Here is an 18,703-nt window from a genome sequence, read left to right on the forward strand (position 1 = left end):
TGACACGTCGTCCTGTGTCGTTGGCAACGGCGGAGGCTGGAGCGGGAAGCAGCATATAATTGCTGCAGTAAGCGCCGCTTAAAATCTAAACTGTTCTCTTTCCTCGGTGAAGTTACCTACGAGGACTGGAAAAGCCATGAACGATGTGAAGCCACGTGTGTTATTAGTTTGGTCTTTCGGAAACGGAGAAGAAGCTTTTCCGGTCAGAGAGCTGTTTGTTTTTCGCGAGCTAAGATCTCAGCCGCTCGAGTTTTAATAAGTTGAAGCAAGACTGAGAGAGCAACAGGTGGACGTCACATAGTCGTTATCAATGGCCTCTAAAGGTAAACCCGACTTTAAAGTGTTTATTTAAAGTCGCTACGTATGGATACATCAAAGTATACAGACTTTAAGTCATAACTTGACGCTACTATTATTGTCCCTTGTTGTGACGTAGGTTGGCAGCATCCTTACGTCAACATATTCAAACATGTCAAAGTTGAAGACTGGAAGAAGTCGGCAAAAGAGGGGGACGTGTCAAAATACACGGTAACCTTGCTACACACTGTTATACTTGATATTTAAAGGTATACTTTACCCCAAAACTATCTTTTGAATGTCAAACACTGGTGAATGCTTGAAAGGTGGCAGTACAAAGTTTGGAAAATTGTCCCATGGTGGCAAAACGTCCACCAAAACATTTCAACACAACCCTGAAACATAATCCTCAGCCTTGCATCTGTTGCAACACAAGGTGATGGATTTATATCACTTTTAACAACAACTTGGGTTTGATGTATGTCAACTTTTGCTGAAATCCCCCAGGACAAGAGACTTAAGTGTTCAGTGTTCAGGATCAGGGGTCCTGTATCTGCCAACACCTACATCCTGCTCCCCAAAAACAGAGACCAGTCTCTGGGGCTGGTAGGACGCTACTTCTACCTTCTCTTCAGGCCGGCCTCTGGCAACTTCTTTGTGGTCCACCTGGATGTTTCTGTGAAGGTATCTAACATGATTTTAAGCAAGTGTTCTGAGCGTGTGTATGTGTGATGAAATCAAGTGTTTTTATATGCCTACACTATCTCAATGGGACTGGGGTTTGTTTTGATTTCATCAGGAGACTAATCCACATTGTTCCATTAATGTTATTATTATTGTTATTCTTTGACATTTGAAATTGTGATTTTCTTTTTTTTAATGTCTTGCCATTTCAATCATATTGAAATTGTAAAGGGGGAGCACGTTTAATATATAGGATGTCACATTGTAGTGTAGGAGATCTATACCATAGATGTTGGCACTTCAGAGCAAAAACCCCAAAAGCTGACTTAGCTGTGAACTAAATCCGTATATACTAGTATGTATGTATGTATGTGAAGATCTCTTTGATTGAAATTCCTTAAAAGAAGGAATACTTTTTCTTTCTCCCTCTCTCTGTGTGCTGTGATGTGTAGGAGGGCCAGGTGGTCCGTATCTCTTTTTCCAACATGTTCAAAGAGTTCAAGTCTACAGCTACCTGGCTTCAGTTTCCTTTCCTGTGCGGAGCTGCAAAGGATTCTGTCTATGAAAGCACGGCCAAATTCGCAAAACATGGTAGATACATGCACACATACATGCAACTGTACTTGTACGAATATGAGCTATTGTTCATATGCATTTGTTTGATACTTTTCTGTATGTTTGTATATAATATAAATACTCCACACTTACTTCAGGAGACATATTTATTTTTATGTGTTCCAGGTTTGGTTGGTCCCGCCCCCACTTCAGTGCGTTGGACGTGTTTGATGCTGGATCTGCAGTACACACTCTCTGTCTACCTCAACCGCAGCTACAGTCAACTAAAGAGCATTAAGCTCTGTGCTAATATGACAGTGAAAAACATGTTTACCAGCAACCTGCTGCTAGATCCAGGTGAGAAATTTAGTGCCACAGTCTTTGCATAACTTTAAATAATTCACAGCATGATTAAATCAGATGTATCTACATTCAAAAAAACATACCTAAACACATAGTAGCTACATACATGGCAGTTATTGGTGTCTTTGCAAGGTAGAGGGGACAAAATGTGACTTATTATTGTACATAGTACTTACTTCTTATATGTACACTTTATAAATATACAGTAATATAATATTATGAATATCACCAGTGGTTTTCTACGAGTTTGAGATGATGTCAGGTGGATAATACAAATAATGACAAGGGATCTTCTTTAAAGGTCACAGACAGAAATATTGCCAACAGTGTGCTTAGGTAAACAATATGGCACTCATGGCTTATTCAAACCACTCAATTCCAAAATGGCTCTTAGTAAAATACATTGAATATGGAGAGTATTTTTAGAGCACATTAAATTATTTTTAGACAAAAAATATTTTCTTTGCATACCCTTTATTTGGTATCCTCAGATTTGGACTCCATAATGTCTTCTTAGTGGAGATGTATGACATCTTAACTTTGCTCCTCAACCTGTGCAATTGTCTCTTTCAACAGGAATTTCCTTCAGTGAAGCCAAAGTGAGGGGTCTGGCTTCTTCTCAGGGAACATATCCTATGCCCAGAGACATGTCATATCCTGTGCCCAAGGGGGGCTCCTGGCATGATCTCTATGACTATATCAGGTAAGGTAACCTCACCTAGTGATGTGCATGATAAACCATGCACATCACTGAAATAGTGATACAACTACTTTCTGTCTTTTCTGGGGCCATATTGTTTGGTAGTAATTTGTTGTTTTTATCCCCATTTGGGTAAAAAGTGAAACATTATTAACTGTATGTCACAGATTGATAATTTTATCAATTCACCTTTAACAGAGATTCAGAAATGGATATTTCTTTGTTACACTGTCATTTTATTTTTTGACGAGCAGAGTTATTTTTTCACAAAACACCTATATAGAAAATAAGATTTTCAGTCTATATTGTTATGAATTTAATAAAACTTCAAAGTTACCTGCTTTTGTCACCATATATTTTTCATGTCCCATATCTTATCCCAACAGGTTTCCCTCAGAGGGAACAAAGTTACCGTTTGACTCCATTCAAAAAGGCAATCTCGAATCTGAGGCCAGTAAGTTATGGAATAACACACTGTTAATAATTATCATCATACAGTATTTTAGCTTTCACTGCCCTCGCACATACTCATTGGGTCTTTTTTTATTTTGCTGAGCACCACAAATAAATAATTATTGTATATTTACTGTTGTTCTGCTATTACTTGTTAAGTTGTTTTTATTATTTATTTGTAAAAGAGTTGCTTAAAAAAAAAAAGATTACCGGACAAATTTGTTGTATGTGAAAGCCCAAATAGATAGTTACTTTATTAATGCTGCAAGGGGAAATTTTTGCACCACTTATAAAATGGGTCAGAGTATTTTGGACAAAAACTGTTAAGAGAAATATTACTGATATTAGAAATATTATATTATATTGTAGATGTCAACCTTCATATTCCTTTGTCTCCCAGAATGTTCCTTTGACCAAAGAAACCCTATTAGAGAGGAGTCTAGCAGTGTAAACCTCAGCAAACCTGTTAAACCTGTGTCACTCATCCAGCAGATCACCCCTCCAAATTCAGTAAGATTTCTTTTTTCTCATTGATTCTGATCAGCTTGAAATTTGTCCGTGAAAAGTTTTCTCCTTCTGTCTCCTCAGCTCCTGATGAAACAAACACCCATGGTGACCGACATACCGAACCTGGGTGTAGTTTCCGCTCAACATAATGATGCATGGCTTTTCCATAATGATGATCAGGATCAGCAGGAGTCAACATGCTTCAGTTCACAGAAGTTCACATCAAAGCCTCTCTGGGATACCGATGACGGGGGAGTTCATGTGCATGTTCATCCTGAAGACGGCTTCAGTAAACATGAGGATGAAAGTGAAGAAGAGGTGAAGCTTCTTATTGACTTAATGATTCTAATTAAATACCCCACTGCTCTCTTTTTGTACATCATATGCAATACAGCGCATTTCCTTGACTGTAGTATGATTTTTGGACAATTTTGTGACAGTATTGGAAACCATATTGATGTTGTTATATTCTCAGTTTGTTTGCACTCCAGTTCCACATCCTGTCCATCTATCATCATTCAAAGAACCCAGACGGGAGGTGAGAAGTGAAGACAGTAGAGAGTGTAATGAATTGCTATACATGCTGTTTGAGAACTAATTACAATTATTTGTCATTTACTTTTTCTACTTTTCTTGTTAGAAGCTGCTTCCAGACCCGATTCTTAGGCTCAATCGAATCATCGGCTTCGGAGGAGCCACGACCAAATGTGTATGTTCCTGCAGAGTTACATCCTTAACAGGCTGGCTTCACATACTTTGTGATTTTGAGGGTAAAAAATAAACTGCATTTAATCAAAGACTAATCGGGGTCTAACACCTGTACTTTATTACAATGTAGGCCTTGTGGAGCAAATCCGGCGACGCGGTGGTGTATCCGTGTCACGCAATTATCGTCTCTATGAAAATATCGTCTAAGCAGCAGAGGTTCTTCATCGGCCACACTGATAAGGCAAGTGAGCTGTGATGTGCCACCTTCATAGTAGAATGTCTTCAAATGTGTTGGCTGGCGCTGCGTGTAAAAGATACATGCTGAAAAGTCGGGCTGTCGTTGCGCTGTGACTTGGGCGCAAAACCATACGGCAGTGGCTGTAGTATGTTTAGTGAGTCAACAAAGGAGCAAAGTTGTTAGTCCGATGATCCCAGCGCCGTATGTATTTTCTTCAATGTGCATTACAAAAAATGGTGCAACTTCTGTCTGTGTGTGTGCTCTCTGTAGGTTTCTGCACTGGCTTTTAATGGCAACACAACACTGCTGGCCTCTGCGCAAACTGGCAACCACAGTGTAGTTCGAGTGTGGAACTACCACAAAGGAAACTGTCTGGCTATGTTTAGGATTCATGCTCATTCATTATCATCTCTTAGGTAACCAACTATATATACGCATGCACACTGTTGATCACTGCTCACTCGCACTAATGTTGTTTTATTTGTTCTCATTCCTTTCCGAAGCTTCTCATATGGCGGTGGTATTCTCTGTGGAGTGGGTAAAGACAGCCACAGCAAAACAGTGAGTGACGCAAATGCACATTTTCCTCACATGAAAACTCAAAGGCATATTTTACAATTTTTTTAAATTAAGATAATCAGCACAAGCTGCTCTGTAGCGGGAGTATTATTAGACCCAGATGAAAAGGTGCTAAGAAACCCATTGTCGCGTTACTTGGACTTTAATTCTAGGTGAGATGATGTAAATTAGCTCCCCTTATTAGAATCTAGGACTCAGCAAAGCTGCAAGCTGTCTGTTTCGTACTAATTCCATCTTTCATAGATGGTGGTCGTGTGGAACACTTTTAACGTTAGTAAAGGTGGAGAAGTGACTGTCTTAGCCAAAGCACACACAGATGTGGACATCCTCACCATGAAGGTTGCCTTCTTTGATGATACAAGGTACACTCACTTCTCTGTGTTTTTATTATGGTTGTGTATTTTATTTTGTTTATTTAGACAAGAGTGCACATTTGGGAGATTTGTTGTGTGTGCATATATTCATACATCTGCTGCAAATATTGGCTTGGCATTCATTTTACACATAATCCTTATGGCATTCGGAGTTCTGCAAAGTAGGTTCTGTTAATCCTAATTTTAATTATGTGCACATTGTTGGAAAAATTGACTTGAAGCTTAAATGAAAACCTCAGTTCAGGTTGCAGTTATTTGCTTATTGCCCCTTGACCTCCTACTTCGGGTTCCTATGCTTTTTGTGAGCAAGTGGAAGGGGTAAAAAGGTTCTAGCTTCAGAAGCAGGAATGATACGGCCTTATGCTAAGCAAATTACAGCTCTTGATCTCCTAATCTTTAAGTGTGCTGGTTTCAGGATGGTGTCATGTGGTCGTGACAATATCCGTCTGTGGCGAGTGAGGAATGGGACGCTGCGCTCCTGTCCAGTCAACCTGGGTGAATACCACTCACTGGACTTCACAGATGTGGCCTTTGAGGAGGGAAATACTTCCAATCAGCATCTTAATGAACGAACACTGTGAGTTAGCTAAAACAGACACTGAAACTATTCAAGTTTACGTTGGATTGGCAGAAGTATGAGCCTAATCCAAATCCACTGGAAACATTATGATTAAATGATTACTATTTTCCTTTTGTGATCGTCTTTCCATAGATTTGCCAGCAGTCGGAGTGGCTATATCTTTGAAATTGACTACAGCAGAGTTGCTATTAGAAATGTCAGGAGGCTGTTGCCTGCACAGCAGCACCATGCAAACCGCAGGGAGAAATTGACTTTTAACACAGGTATGTTATTTTGTAGTTTAAAGCCGGAGTTGGGTAGAGAGGGTAAAACCTTTTCAGACTGTGTGTGTGTCTCTGTGTGTCCCAGGTCCTGGCATTGCCATTAATAGCATCAGTGTGAACTCATCATTTTGTTCCACGGGCTCTGAAGATGGCTTCCTGCGTCTGTGGCCCCTGGATTTTTCTACCATCTTCCTGGAGGCTGGTAGGCACACCAAGGCATGGCATAATATTTACCTGTAGCAGTAGCCTGTTCGGTCCCAATACGCAGGCTGTGATATAATCTTTTGTTTGTGTATGTTGAGTTGAGTTTTACAATTTGTTTGCTGTACAATCCGGGTCATTGTTTGAAATTATAGAAAAAAGAATTATTAAACAGACCTGACATGTATACATTGCTTACCTACATTTAAATCATGAATATGAGATGTGTATGTGCACCATCCTCACACAGACCAAACAATAACTCAGACACATTGTCATTGTTTTCAAGAGCACGAGGGACCTGTGAGCCTTGTGTCCGTCTCCTCAGACGGCCTTCAGGTCCTGGCAGCCACCTGCACTGGTAACCTGGGCTTCCTTGATGTGAGCAGTCGTGGTTACAACACACTGATGAGGTCACATACAGACACTGTGCTCGGCTTCAGTGTGGATGGCATCCATCGACACCTCACAACAGCCTCATCTGATGGCACTGTGCGCATTTGGAATATGGATTCCTTGCATCAGGTCAATCAATACCTAATTATATGTCCTTGATGTGTGAGATCAAAGATCCGTCAGACTGTTTTATGTTTTAGAAAAGAAGATAGGTGTTAAGTTCGTCTGTGTTTTTGTTGGCAAAGAAGATGTACCACTAATAAGTATATATTTACACTATAGTAACTGACACTGCCTCTGTTTCCTGATGGTTTACCGTTGGCTTATTCACTGTTTAACTGACTGTCTGTTGTCTCCTTAGTTGTATGATTTCGTGTCAGAGGACAGCCCCTGTTCCGTGGCCTTCCATCCCAGCGAGCAGGTCTTCTCTTGTGGCTTCAGGTCCGGCATCGTCAGAGTCTTTGACATCTCCAGTGCCAAGATGCTGGCCGAACACAGGTACGTCTACTATAGTGGAAACTCTTGCTCCACCAGTGACTACAGTTCTTGATTGTGGATACCAAAAGCGGGACAATTCTTTTATATTATTGTATGATATGTCAAGGTGTACGACATTACTTGAACATAGAGCCAGATACAGTTCTTAGCTGCTGGCCAACTGCTAGAAGCACGATATGGTAATTATAATGAAGTGACGTGTTGCTACACATTTACAAGGTCCAAAATACACAATAACGTGACTGGAATAGTAAACCTACTTAGCCCAGATGATAACGACCGCATTTGTGCGCTTGTTTTTCTATGTTTGTTTGTATTTGCCTCAACATATATTTATATATTATAGGCAGCACAGAGGTGAAGTGGTGGGCCTTGCCTTCTCTCCAGATGGGGAGTTCATGTACAGTGCTGACTCTCAGGGCTTTTTGGCACTTTACAACGCTTCTGAGGAAGACCACAATGTGATCCGAGTTGTGTGTATGTATACAAACCCACAAACTATTGCTCAAACACACCTAAACTTCAATACCTTGTATGTTTCACTTATCAGAAAGGTGAACTGTGAAACTATCAACACTATAGGACAACATGTACGCTTTCTTATGGGTTGTGGGTAATAAGGCAGCCAAGTTTAACACCAGTGTTGTTTAATTCACTCTGTACCCGATTGGCTAGGCAATTTGTTGGCCCGAGGCACCGAGCGAGCTCCAGATGCTCTCACAGTGAGCAGTGACAGCCGCTGCCTGGCCTTTATCGGCCCCTCGGAGTACATTGTCACCATCGCAGACTCGCGGTCTCTGGATGAGGTATATTACACACTGTTATTATAATGCTATTTGTCTAAGTAAATTAGAATTAGATCAGATTTCATGTCACAGTAATGAATGAGGGGTGAGGCAGCATCGCCCATTCTAAAATATTACAAATATAACACCATGCAGACGATGTACTGTAGAATAACCAATAGTTCCTATTAAAAAGTTGTTATTAATATGACGTTCTTGTGTGTGCACATTGACTTGTTCCATCTAGTTGCTCCATGTGGATGTGAGTATTTTGGATGTACAAAGCCCCCGTCTTGATTCTGCACTGAGGGTCTGCTTCTCTCCGGCCTCCACTGAACACTTGTTGGTCGCCACATCAGCCAACAAGATCCTCTGGGTCAGCACGAAGACAGGCCGTCTGCTCAGAGGGGTAAAGCTGCTGAACTTTAAACACATTAGGTGACCACGTGCAGTACTAAAAAACTTGTTAAGAGGGTCCAAGAATGAGCATTTACTTGAGACACTTGAAACGGGAAAAGAAAACGGGAAAATATGTCTTTACATTTCAAGCTCTCACTACTGTTTTTCCTCTTGTTTCAATTCACAGTTTGCCTCTACACAATCTTTTTATTATTTTCATCAATCATATGGTGGATTTCTGTCTTCATGTCAGGTGTCTAAGGTGCACAAACACCAGTGCTCGTCCCTGGCTGTGAGTGAAGACAGTCGATTCCTGCTGACTGCAGGACACAATGCAGTGAAAGTGTGGGATTATAGCATGGAGCTCGATATTAGTTCACAGGTAGTCAACAATTAAGGATTTTGTATATTTTAGAATGAGTTAAACATTGCAACCATTGCTATCATAGAAAGTATGTTGTCTCCATTTAAAATAGCAATTTTAGTAGGTTATGTGGTGTCAGTAGTAACCAAAACATCGTTCTCTGTACCAGATGTTCATTGGCCACAGTCAGCCCATCCGCCAGGTGAGCTTCACCCCCGACCAATTGGGCGTGGTCTCTGTGGGAGACGCCATATTCCTTTGGGACTTCTTGGCATATCCTGTTGACTCCTTGACAGATAGTTGGTAATAATCGCTGTTGCATGTTTGAATCTTTTTAATAATCTGCGTGTTACACTTTTTTAAAAATTTTTGTTTTATTTTTCTGTCCTCAATTACAGTTCCCCTCGAAGATTAGGCTACATTTCAGCTCCTAAATTAGGTAACTTAGCATTTGTGTTCATGCTTTTATATTATAAGATAAACGTGATTAAAATGTTCTTACTAATTAATATAAGTGATTATTGGACTTGTGTTTTCATGTCACATTTCAACCAGACGTTAGTGGAGTTCAGTTGTCCAATGGGATGCCTCGACAGACGGCACCCCTCCCCTGCTCACCGCCATCACGACTGGACATCAGAACCCCAGACCAAGTTGAACAGGACGGTAAGTTCTCTTTTTCACTTTTACTTTAATAGTTTATAGATTTAGAAAATAGAAACATATTGACAGAAGTGGAGTTTTGAGCAGTGCAATTAAGAGAGATTAATTTCTAACTCTCATCTATGCTCCCTCACCATGTAATATATATATACATATATATATATATATATATATATATATATATATATATATATATATATATATATATATATATATATATATATATATATATATATATATATATAAATAATTATTATTATTATTGCACTCTGGCTTATCATTTGATTTATAAATTTAATTTCTAATTAACTGAAGGAGGCTTTTTCCACTGGATTTGTATTGATTTTTCTAGACTGTTCAGGCGTTTATATCTACCTGAGTTGTTTCCTTGGCCTTGTTCATAGTATGTACACATATAAGAAGCTATGTGCTTACCGACCTATTGTGAGGTCGGTTCCACACTGTTTGGAAACACTGGTTTATGAAGAAATGTCTTTGTTGCGGCTAGCCATACCAAAGGTGTTTGATGAATGCAGAGACTTGGTTTATTGTGATATTTTCTCTCCTGTTACCATCCTGCAGCTTTGGGCTCCTTGTCGATTTGTGATGACACACCATCCATCCCAGTCTCTACAGTCCCAGTCACTGGTTCAGATCCTTCCTCTGACCCCAGACCTGCCGTCTCCTTCCTCCAAGTCACAGAGCTGGTCAACACATCTTCCATGAACACAAGTGATATGAACGCTGGTAAGTGCCCCTACTGCATTATCCTGCATTAACAGTGACTTTCTCTTGTCTTTTTTTCTTCTTGTTTTTTGTTCTTCTATTTTGTCATTTAGTTGAGTTGACCGAGAAGAAGCCAGTACGTCCTAATTGTTACAGGCACTTCATCCCACGTTTCAAGACCTCCACTCTTGGTCAGGTAAAGACTATGACGATGTTATGTAATGATAGACTCTGGTCACTGCTTGTATTAGTGTATTTTCTGTCATGTCTTAATGTTGTCTCTGATTCAGGCTGCTTCAGCTCCCCAACCAGGAGAAGAGGGCATAAAGCTGAAAGCAATGATTGGCTACAATGGCAATGGCCGAGGCAACATGGTGTGGAGCCCTGACCAAGGTTATTATAACAATTATTGCAGAAGAATTAGGCTCTGTCCACACTAATAAAGAAAAACAATCTTTGTGCACACAAGCGTTCTATCACCGTTTCATAAATAATCTTCATTTATACTAATACGCTAGAGAAATACACAAATTGATTTGTGTCTCATGTTTGCTTTAAAGACAAAAGGGACTGGTTATTGTTTTGCCAGCCCACCAATCGATTTCTGTTGCAGGTTTGTTCGCGTACTCGTGCGGTTGTGTAGTGGTGTTGGAGTACCTTCATACAGGAAGTCAGAGACACTTGCAAGGCCACAGCGAGGAGATCTCTTGTCTTGCCGTCACAAATGATGCAAAGGTATTGTTCATGGTTCTAAACTTACTTCCAAACCGTACACCCCAGCTCGTTCACTCTGTTAAGCTTTTGCCAATCGGCTTGTAGCTTCGTCACTGCGAGCTAAACACTCAACAAAGTCACAACGGCTTGCTGTCCTGGCTCCTCAATGGTGGAATGAGCTCTCCATTGACATCAGGACAGCAGAAAGTGTCTACAACTTCTATCGCAAACTGAAAATACATCTTTTTCGACTACACCTTGAATGAGGAAGGTAGCACAGGAGTAGCACTTTACTAGCACTTGAATGACACTTACTGATAGCACTTTGTAGTTTGACTTCATTGAACAAATTGTACTTTCCTGATTCTTGTTGTTCTAAGTTTCTACTCCCCGTTGAATGCACTTATTGTAAACCGCTTTGAATAAAAGAGTCAGCTAAATGTAATCTTCACAGTTATGACAGTGATTCAAAAAACGGTATGCAGGGCTTTGATGTGGACAATAATGACAAAGTACCAACTTAAACTGAATGAATACATAAGGGTGTGTTGCATTGTGGTCTCTAATGTCAGAGTGAATAGACCTCAGCAAGTCAGCACTGTTAGTCACTGCAGGAGATTGAGACATTTTCCTCAGATGTTTAGCTAGCCAAGAGGAGCTGTAACTAACATACTTGAGTCCATTCTCACCAGGAGACAAGACGAAGGGAAAACTGCCGAACATCTCCGCTTGTGCAAGCAAAATATAATTTGGTTCTTGAGGAACTGGTAATTGAGGAGAAAACCGTGTTTGTAGCGCGAGGAATGTGCCCTGGTGAACAACTTCTGGCACTGCTCTTCTTCTGTTCTCGAAACGTTCACCTGCTTGATTGCGAGTGTATGCTGCATGTAAATCCTGTGTCGTATGGAAACATGTGTTTACTTCCTGTGTAGATGGTAGCATCAGCAGCTGGTGGCAGTAATGGTAGCAGGAGCCTCATCTGCATTTGGGACGTTCAGAGTGGAACTTGTCGCAATACAATCTCCTACCACGTGGGAGCGGTGCAGAGTCTCGCTTTCTCTAGGGATGATCGCTTCTTTCTCTCTGCCGGTCAGTAAAATATAAATTGGACTCTATCAATCACTCATTTGATTGATAGAGTCAGTAGCATTCAGAGTCAGTCACTCAGTGGCATTTCAAATTCATGTTTAGTTTCCGTTGACAATAGTTGATTAAAATAAAGAAAAAGGCAAATCAAAGTGCTCTGCTACTACTGACCACTGATTCTTTCCAACGCCCGTAGGAGACTTTTCCAACCCAGAGGTGGCTCTGTGGAGCAGTAAGACCTTCAAGCTGCTGTCCAGTGTGAAGGTGGCGGGACCAATTCATGACGCAGCCTTCAGCCCCTCATCAGCCAGCCAGCTGGCCTATGTGGGCAGCCAAGGGGCTTACTTCTGCCTCATCCACACACATGGCTTTGATGTAGAGCTCACGGTATATGAACATAGAAAAACCTTGATAATTTTAGAGAGAATGTTACTGTGGTTGACTAAACTCTCTCCTCAAGTACTTAGTATGTCAGAACTACATTTTGATTGGGTAAAGAGTCTAGTTGTCTTTGCTTTGGTACATGGGGATTAACCACTCCTTCACTCTTGTAGGTCCAGAAGGTGAAAGCGCCAGTGGAAGTGGGTGACGTGGAGCTGACAGCTCTGTGCTACCACATGGACTCCTTTCTGTTCACCGCCACCAATCGAGGACACGTTTGCGTCTGGGATGTAAACACGCAGCGCTGCCTCATGACCTGGGAAGCTGATGAGGGGGAGATCGGTACAAATGGATCCTCTGTATATTCTATCTACAGCATTATTCAGCATTATTCACTTCTTGTTGCTTGTATTAAGGAGATGCCTTGTATTACACTTGTTAAAATTGCCATTGCCAAAAAACATTGCTTTTCTTTTGAGTCTTGTTGCTTACATGTCTTCTGGTCCTGGGTTTCTAAAAATAGTTATAGGATTGATTTGGTTTCTTTGTTTAGGAATGCTGCTGTGTCGAGGGAATCGTCTTTTGACAGGCAGCAACACCCGCTGGTTGCGACTGTGGGAGGTAGCTGCTTTAGAGGGTGTGAAGCCTCAGGGAAAGAACTGTAATGTGGAAGACAGGTCTGTATGTAGTTTATTATTCTTACCTGCCTTTGTAGTTAAACACTGCAGACGAACCAGAATATTTTGAGAGCAGGCTATATCGCTGTTAATTTGAATGACAGCGTACTTGATGTGGATATTGCTACTGCCTGGCATGATTATACAAATTATGGTTTAATGTAGTTTTTTATGGTAACTTTTTTTTTCTGCCAGGCCTGACTCATAGAATGATGAGCTGTTCTGTATAAAAAGAGCACATAAATGGTCTGCAACCAATTAGTGGAATAGTTTTTTAATGTGCATTTTGTGAAATGGATAAGAATTTAACTCAAGTGGTCATGTCATATTCAGTAAGGGGTTCATTGTTTTTGGTCTGTTTGTCAGTGGGACCACAGTGGTGTTGAGGCAGGAGATAATGCTGGATGGGACGACGATCAGTGCAGCATTTGACAACACTATGGACATGGGCATCGTTGGCACCACAGCGGGAACCCTCTGGTACATCAACTGGTCAGACAACAGCAGCATCCGGCTGGTCAGCGGGCACAAGACCAAGGTACCAGTGTTAGCTTTGGGGAAATAACCATATGCACTTCCTGTGTCTCTAGCAGGAGCTGGAACACACAGCCTATAACTGGGAGGCAAGTGTGTTGTTTTGAATAGTCAAAATGAGTTGATGGCATGCCTGGCTGCATTTACTCGTAGTTATGATTTCCAAAAGCTTTATCAAATAATATATATATATATATATATATATATATATATATGGCTGAAATGTGAACTACATATATTTTCTTCCTAATTTTGAAGCAGTTGCTGCTTAGATTGTTTTTTTATGCTGAACAATGTTTAGCTATGTGAATTGATTGGTCCAGACTGAAATATTAAACAAACAAGAGGGTTTGCCGTGACATTTTGTATTGACATTCATGGTCATTATATGCAGAATGTTTGGACAAGGAAATATTGATGATCAAATTGAAGTAAAAAGCAATATGAAGACTTCAGTAATAATCAACTTTTCAATTTACAATCACTTTGGAATAAAAAAAAAAATGGGTACTCACTTTTTACAATGTTTTTACATGAATTTATTCTTTGTATGCATGTATTTTGTATCTATTTCACTGTGAAATATCCTCGTTAACCTGTTACTATTCCTATAGAATTCACCTAAGAAGCTGTTCTTGAACAATTTAAAGTACATGCATGGTTTGGTCTCTTTTGAAAGGTAACACTCAGTGATTATGACTGTTAGGGGAAAAAAAATCTTTGTGCTACTGACATTGAGTAATAGAAGTTTGAACACTGAGGTGTTGATTAATGAGAGGGTTGAAATTACAGAATTTTAAATTAATTATTTAATTTCAGGTTTCATTATTTTAATTGGTCAAGGTTGCAATTTCTTTAATTCTGATAGCTGTTTCTGATGTTTGATTTAAGTATCATAATTGCTGATTGGGGTAAGAGGTAAAGCTCTACAGAAAAATAAACCCTCATTCTGAATGCAGCAGGAGAAAGACGGATAAAAATGACCTTCAGTGTATTCTGAGGACGCTCTGTGTGAAGTTCGTGCTGCTAACATTAACGTGTTGTACCAGTATTGATATTAATTCTCTGTGTGTACTTCTCTGTGCTGTCCAGGTCAATGATGTGGTTTTTAGTGCTGACGAGAGACATTTTGCCACCTGCAGCGAAGATGGCAGTGTGAGAGTGTGGTCAGTCCCGAGCAACGAACTGGTGGTGCAGTTTCAGGTGCTCAGTCAGGTGAGGGAACCCACTTAATATTCTAAAGTAATAGGCGACTTAGATCCTGTATAAACTGAAGGACTTTGATAAAGCATCAGAGGAAGTAAGTTGAATGGGGAAGTCAGAGAATTTATCAAATTACACAAATATAAAAAATGTACAACTTGATAAACATGTATTATACTATGCACATTTAAATATTGTGCAGAAGCAAGAATGTTTATGACTTGATCTGATCATGACAGCATATGACCTTTAGATAACAGCCCCCTCTGTTTTTTCTGTTTGTCAGGCCTGTGGCTGTGTATGCTGGAGCCCTTGTTCCAGTCCGGAGAGCCCATGTGTCGCAGCGGGATACAGCGATGGGACCCTGAGGATCTTCCGGCTTTCATCGTCGGAGATGGAGATGAAGCTGCATCCCCATCAAGTGGCTGTCACTGCCCTGCAGTACTCTGCTAATGGTGGGAAAGGATAGCAGTAGCGTCATAACCTGCATCTTATGTACAATGACTGTACAACTTACTTTGCAAATAGTTACTTCATGATGAAATATTGATATGGCCACTTCACTTCGCCCCAGTCTTCCTCGTCTCCGTCTACTTCTTTTTAGGATCGTTTCATGTCTTTTAACACCCTCCAGGGAAGAGCATTGATCCAGTTTTGCTGTTGTAGAGGCCCAAACACTAATGGAACAATGTATAAATGATCAAAAGACAGGTCAATGCAGGGTTGAGTAGTCAGCAGAGTTACTTTTCTTCAAATTCAAAGACACTTGATCAATTTCATGTGCTTCAAGTAAGTTTCCTGTTATATTTAAGCAGCTATTTTTCATCCTGTTCAACCCTGTAACGCCTTTTGGCCCCTACAGGTCATGTGATCCTTTCAGCGGCGAAGAATGGTCTCGTAGCTGTCAGCAGCCGAGTGACTGGAGCGACTATACGTGTCATCAAGGACCACAAAGGAGCTGTGATTACCACCATCCAGTGTGTGAATCAAAAGGTCAGCTCACTAAATCAGATCAAGGAGTGAAGCCTTAACTGAGCATAACGTGACAGCACAAGAATAGAATCACAATTATAGTTATCGACAACAAAATATGGTCCCAAGAGTGCACGGCTGCAACAGCGAACACTTATCAAAAACACTTCAGACTTTGACTCCTGAGTTATATTCCCTTGGAGATTGGTTCTCCATGAAGTTTGAATTTCTTTCTTAGATCCCCTTGAAACTTATGTTTCTGCTGGCAAATACATACCATATCACCTCTGACCAAAGCTTGTTACATGGAAAGATTTACCCAATACTGCAAATCTAAAGTCTTAGAAAATAGAAAATGTCAACATTAATATATATATATATATATTTATATATATGAAAATGTCATTAACATACTTACGAATGTGGATTTTTGTAGTAAATGCCATCAATACATTTAGAAACTGCTCCGAATCTCAAAAAGCCAAATCAAATGTTGATTAATATTGGCATTTATGAGGCAGAAGAATAAAACAATAGCAACCTGATTGTCTATTTCATAGCCCTTGAATACTTTCCTGAATAGGTATACGCATATTTGGTTCAGCTTCACTTTACAAATGCACTTCATGTATCGTATAATGTATGCGGCTTGTGTAATATACTTAGCTTCTCCAGTAAAACGGATCTAGATAGACTTTCTGCCGGCTTCTCATACAATGAGTTGTCTGACATTTCCTTTCACCGGCTCTCTGCAGCTACAACATACAAGGTTATGGATCATATGGAATGCCATTTAAACACACGGAAAAAGGGCTCCCTGAAATTCCTTTTTTAGTTCCTTTGACATTTAATGACATTTTTTCATCAGTATCTGAAGCTGTTTATCTTCTAATTCTCAGTGCAAGGATTTCGGACTGGAAGGCAACGAGATGTGGTTGGCTGCCAGTGCTGACAGACGCGTCAGTGTATGGGCCGCCGATTGGATGAAGGACAAATGCGATCTGATTGACTGGCTGACATTTCCTGCTCCGGCTTATTTTGGGGTACCTTCTGTTTTTTAAGTCGTAGTAATATTGACTAGAGATGTCAATCAAAATGTTGATTGCTGCCGTTTATCTATTTTTAAGACTTGCAGATACTAAATCTCCCTTTTGTTAAGTAAAGACATATTGGCATATACTTCCCTTTATGCTGTTTTATTCTAAATGCAAGTGTTATTTGCATATTTCAGCATATTTTTGCAACCGGTTTAGGAAAACTGCATCCAAAAAAAGCTTTGTCTGTCTCAAACCTTTGAACATCTAATATTTGTATAAACCTTTTGTGCTTTAGGATGACAACCCTCCTCCCAGTCTGGCTGCCTTCTGCCCTGCGGACCCCAGCCTGGTGGTCTACACTGGCTATGGAGTAGAGAAGGAGCTGTCCTTCTACAGCCTGGCTAAAAAACAGGTACTGCAGCACCCCCTGCTTCACTCCTCTACCACGGTGTTGTGATTTTTTTTCTTTACCTGTACAGAGCAGATCTTGCTGCAAAATGCTCAGATGTGCGTGTAATCTAATACAATATGTTTGTTTTTTTACCACAGATAATGAAAAAGATTGCCCTGCCAGACTGGGCCACAAGTTTTAGCCTATCCTGTAAGAGTCAACTCATCGCTGTGGGATCAAAGGGTAAACTCATGCCTTGTTTTTCATGATGTAAATCCATATGGTTACAATAAATAAATTAGATTTTAGTCGTATAAGTTTAGAGCATGTGTGTGAATAACTTCCCACTCTCTGTCTCATATCTTATCAGAGCGAGTGTTGAAGTTGATCAAGTCGACCAGCGGCAAGTTCCAGGACTTCCTGCAGCACAGTGACTCAGTGCAGACGTGTCACTTCTCTCCGTCAGGGACGCTTCTTTTCACTGTAGCTTTTAATGAGATCCTGCTCTGGGAGGTGCAGGGCCTCTGAGGGCCTCACATCTGTTTATCTTGTTTCACAGGTTCCTGGTTAAACTTTTTTTATTTCATGTAATTATAATGTTCCATATTAATGTTTTTATTCATTCAATATTTTAGAGGAATAGTAATACTCAGCGGAGAAGCTATGAGATGTGTATAGTTTTAGAATACCTTTTTGTTGAAGGGAATTGTTGCTGTGTGTCCAGTCACAGATTTTTGACTATTTATTTTAGATTTTCTTAGTCAGTTGGAATGTGTTTGAACAATTAATCACAGTTGCTGTCACGTCCACCGTTTTGTTTAGTGGTAGACAGAATCATGGTTTGTAGACTGCTGTGGGATTTGATGGGGTTCCAATAAAAAGTGGCATGAGCAATAACAATCTGTCATGTGAGATGACTAACAATGATGACTCAAACACTGAGAGGTTTGTGAACGCACACGCATAAAAAAGAAGAGACTGTATTGTTACTTGTCTTTCCACCAGAATGATGGAGGACAGACACAGTGTTGAGAACAGTTTGCAGAAATCTTATCGCACTTTCCTTTTTGTTACCAGAAGAAAAAATATATATTTCTGTCACAATGGCTTGAATTCAGGCTTCCCAATCAGGGATGGGCTTCCTAATTACAGAGTAAAGAGAGGGCAATTATTTAATATTATGAACATTTTGATACTAAAATGTAGGCAAAGCTGAGAAACAAACACTAGAACTCGGATACAGTCAATATTAAGAGCTCCCAATACCTTGCTCCATTTCCTCCCTTTTGTTTTTGCTTGGGTAATTTTTGTATAATATACACAAAACTCCTAGTGATCTTAATGTGTAATGGATTTCACAACAATCTAAAGCAGA

General features: G+C 40.1%; 1 protein-coding gene across 1 annotated transcript; it reads left to right on the top strand.

The window, feature by feature from the left end:
* Positions 1 to 22: 22 nt before the first annotated feature.
* On the top strand, positions 23 to 18,213 carry wdr90 (WD repeat domain 90). Its single transcript, XM_068582589.1, has 43 exons — positions 23 to 323; positions 437 to 528; positions 805 to 981; positions 1,434 to 1,572; positions 1,723 to 1,893; positions 2,476 to 2,602; positions 2,986 to 3,053; positions 3,453 to 3,562; positions 3,641 to 3,877; positions 4,035 to 4,097; positions 4,200 to 4,268; positions 4,398 to 4,508; positions 4,776 to 4,921; positions 5,009 to 5,066; positions 5,328 to 5,446; positions 5,874 to 6,035; positions 6,171 to 6,301; positions 6,387 to 6,503; positions 6,792 to 7,027; positions 7,260 to 7,396; positions 7,743 to 7,873; positions 8,072 to 8,202; positions 8,429 to 8,590; positions 8,834 to 8,962; positions 9,114 to 9,247; positions 9,343 to 9,383; positions 9,500 to 9,610; positions 10,190 to 10,354; positions 10,447 to 10,529; positions 10,624 to 10,726; positions 10,947 to 11,068; positions 11,980 to 12,136; positions 12,330 to 12,520; positions 12,688 to 12,856; positions 13,068 to 13,191; positions 13,558 to 13,729; positions 14,818 to 14,940; positions 15,215 to 15,383; positions 15,791 to 15,921; positions 16,800 to 16,943; positions 17,233 to 17,349; positions 17,487 to 17,571; positions 17,699 to 18,213. The coding sequence occupies exons 1-43, from the start codon at positions 311 to 313 to the stop codon at positions 17,854 to 17,856; spliced, it is 5,535 nt and encodes a 1,844-aa protein (XP_068438690.1). The 5' UTR covers positions 23 to 310; the 3' UTR covers positions 17,857 to 18,213.
* Positions 18,214 to 18,703: the final 490 nt, after the last annotated feature.

Source organism: Clinocottus analis, unplaced genomic scaffold (genome assembly GCF_023055335.1).
Source record: "Clinocottus analis isolate CAN_PGR_092001 unplaced genomic scaffold, fCliAna1.0.p SCAF_19, whole genome shotgun sequence".
NCBI lineage: Eukaryota > Metazoa > Chordata > Actinopteri > Perciformes > Cottidae > Clinocottus > Clinocottus analis.

Coding starts and splice junctions, on each gene's coding strand:
- wdr90 (XM_068582589.1), top strand. Junction 4,098..4,199: donor TCAAAGAACCCAGACGGGAG/GTGAGAAGTGAA, acceptor TTTTCTTGTTAG/AAGCTGCTTCCAGACCCGAT. Junction 9,248..9,342: donor GACTCCTTGACAGATAGTTG/GTAATAATCGCT, acceptor CCTCAATTACAG/TTCCCCTCGAAGATTAGGCT.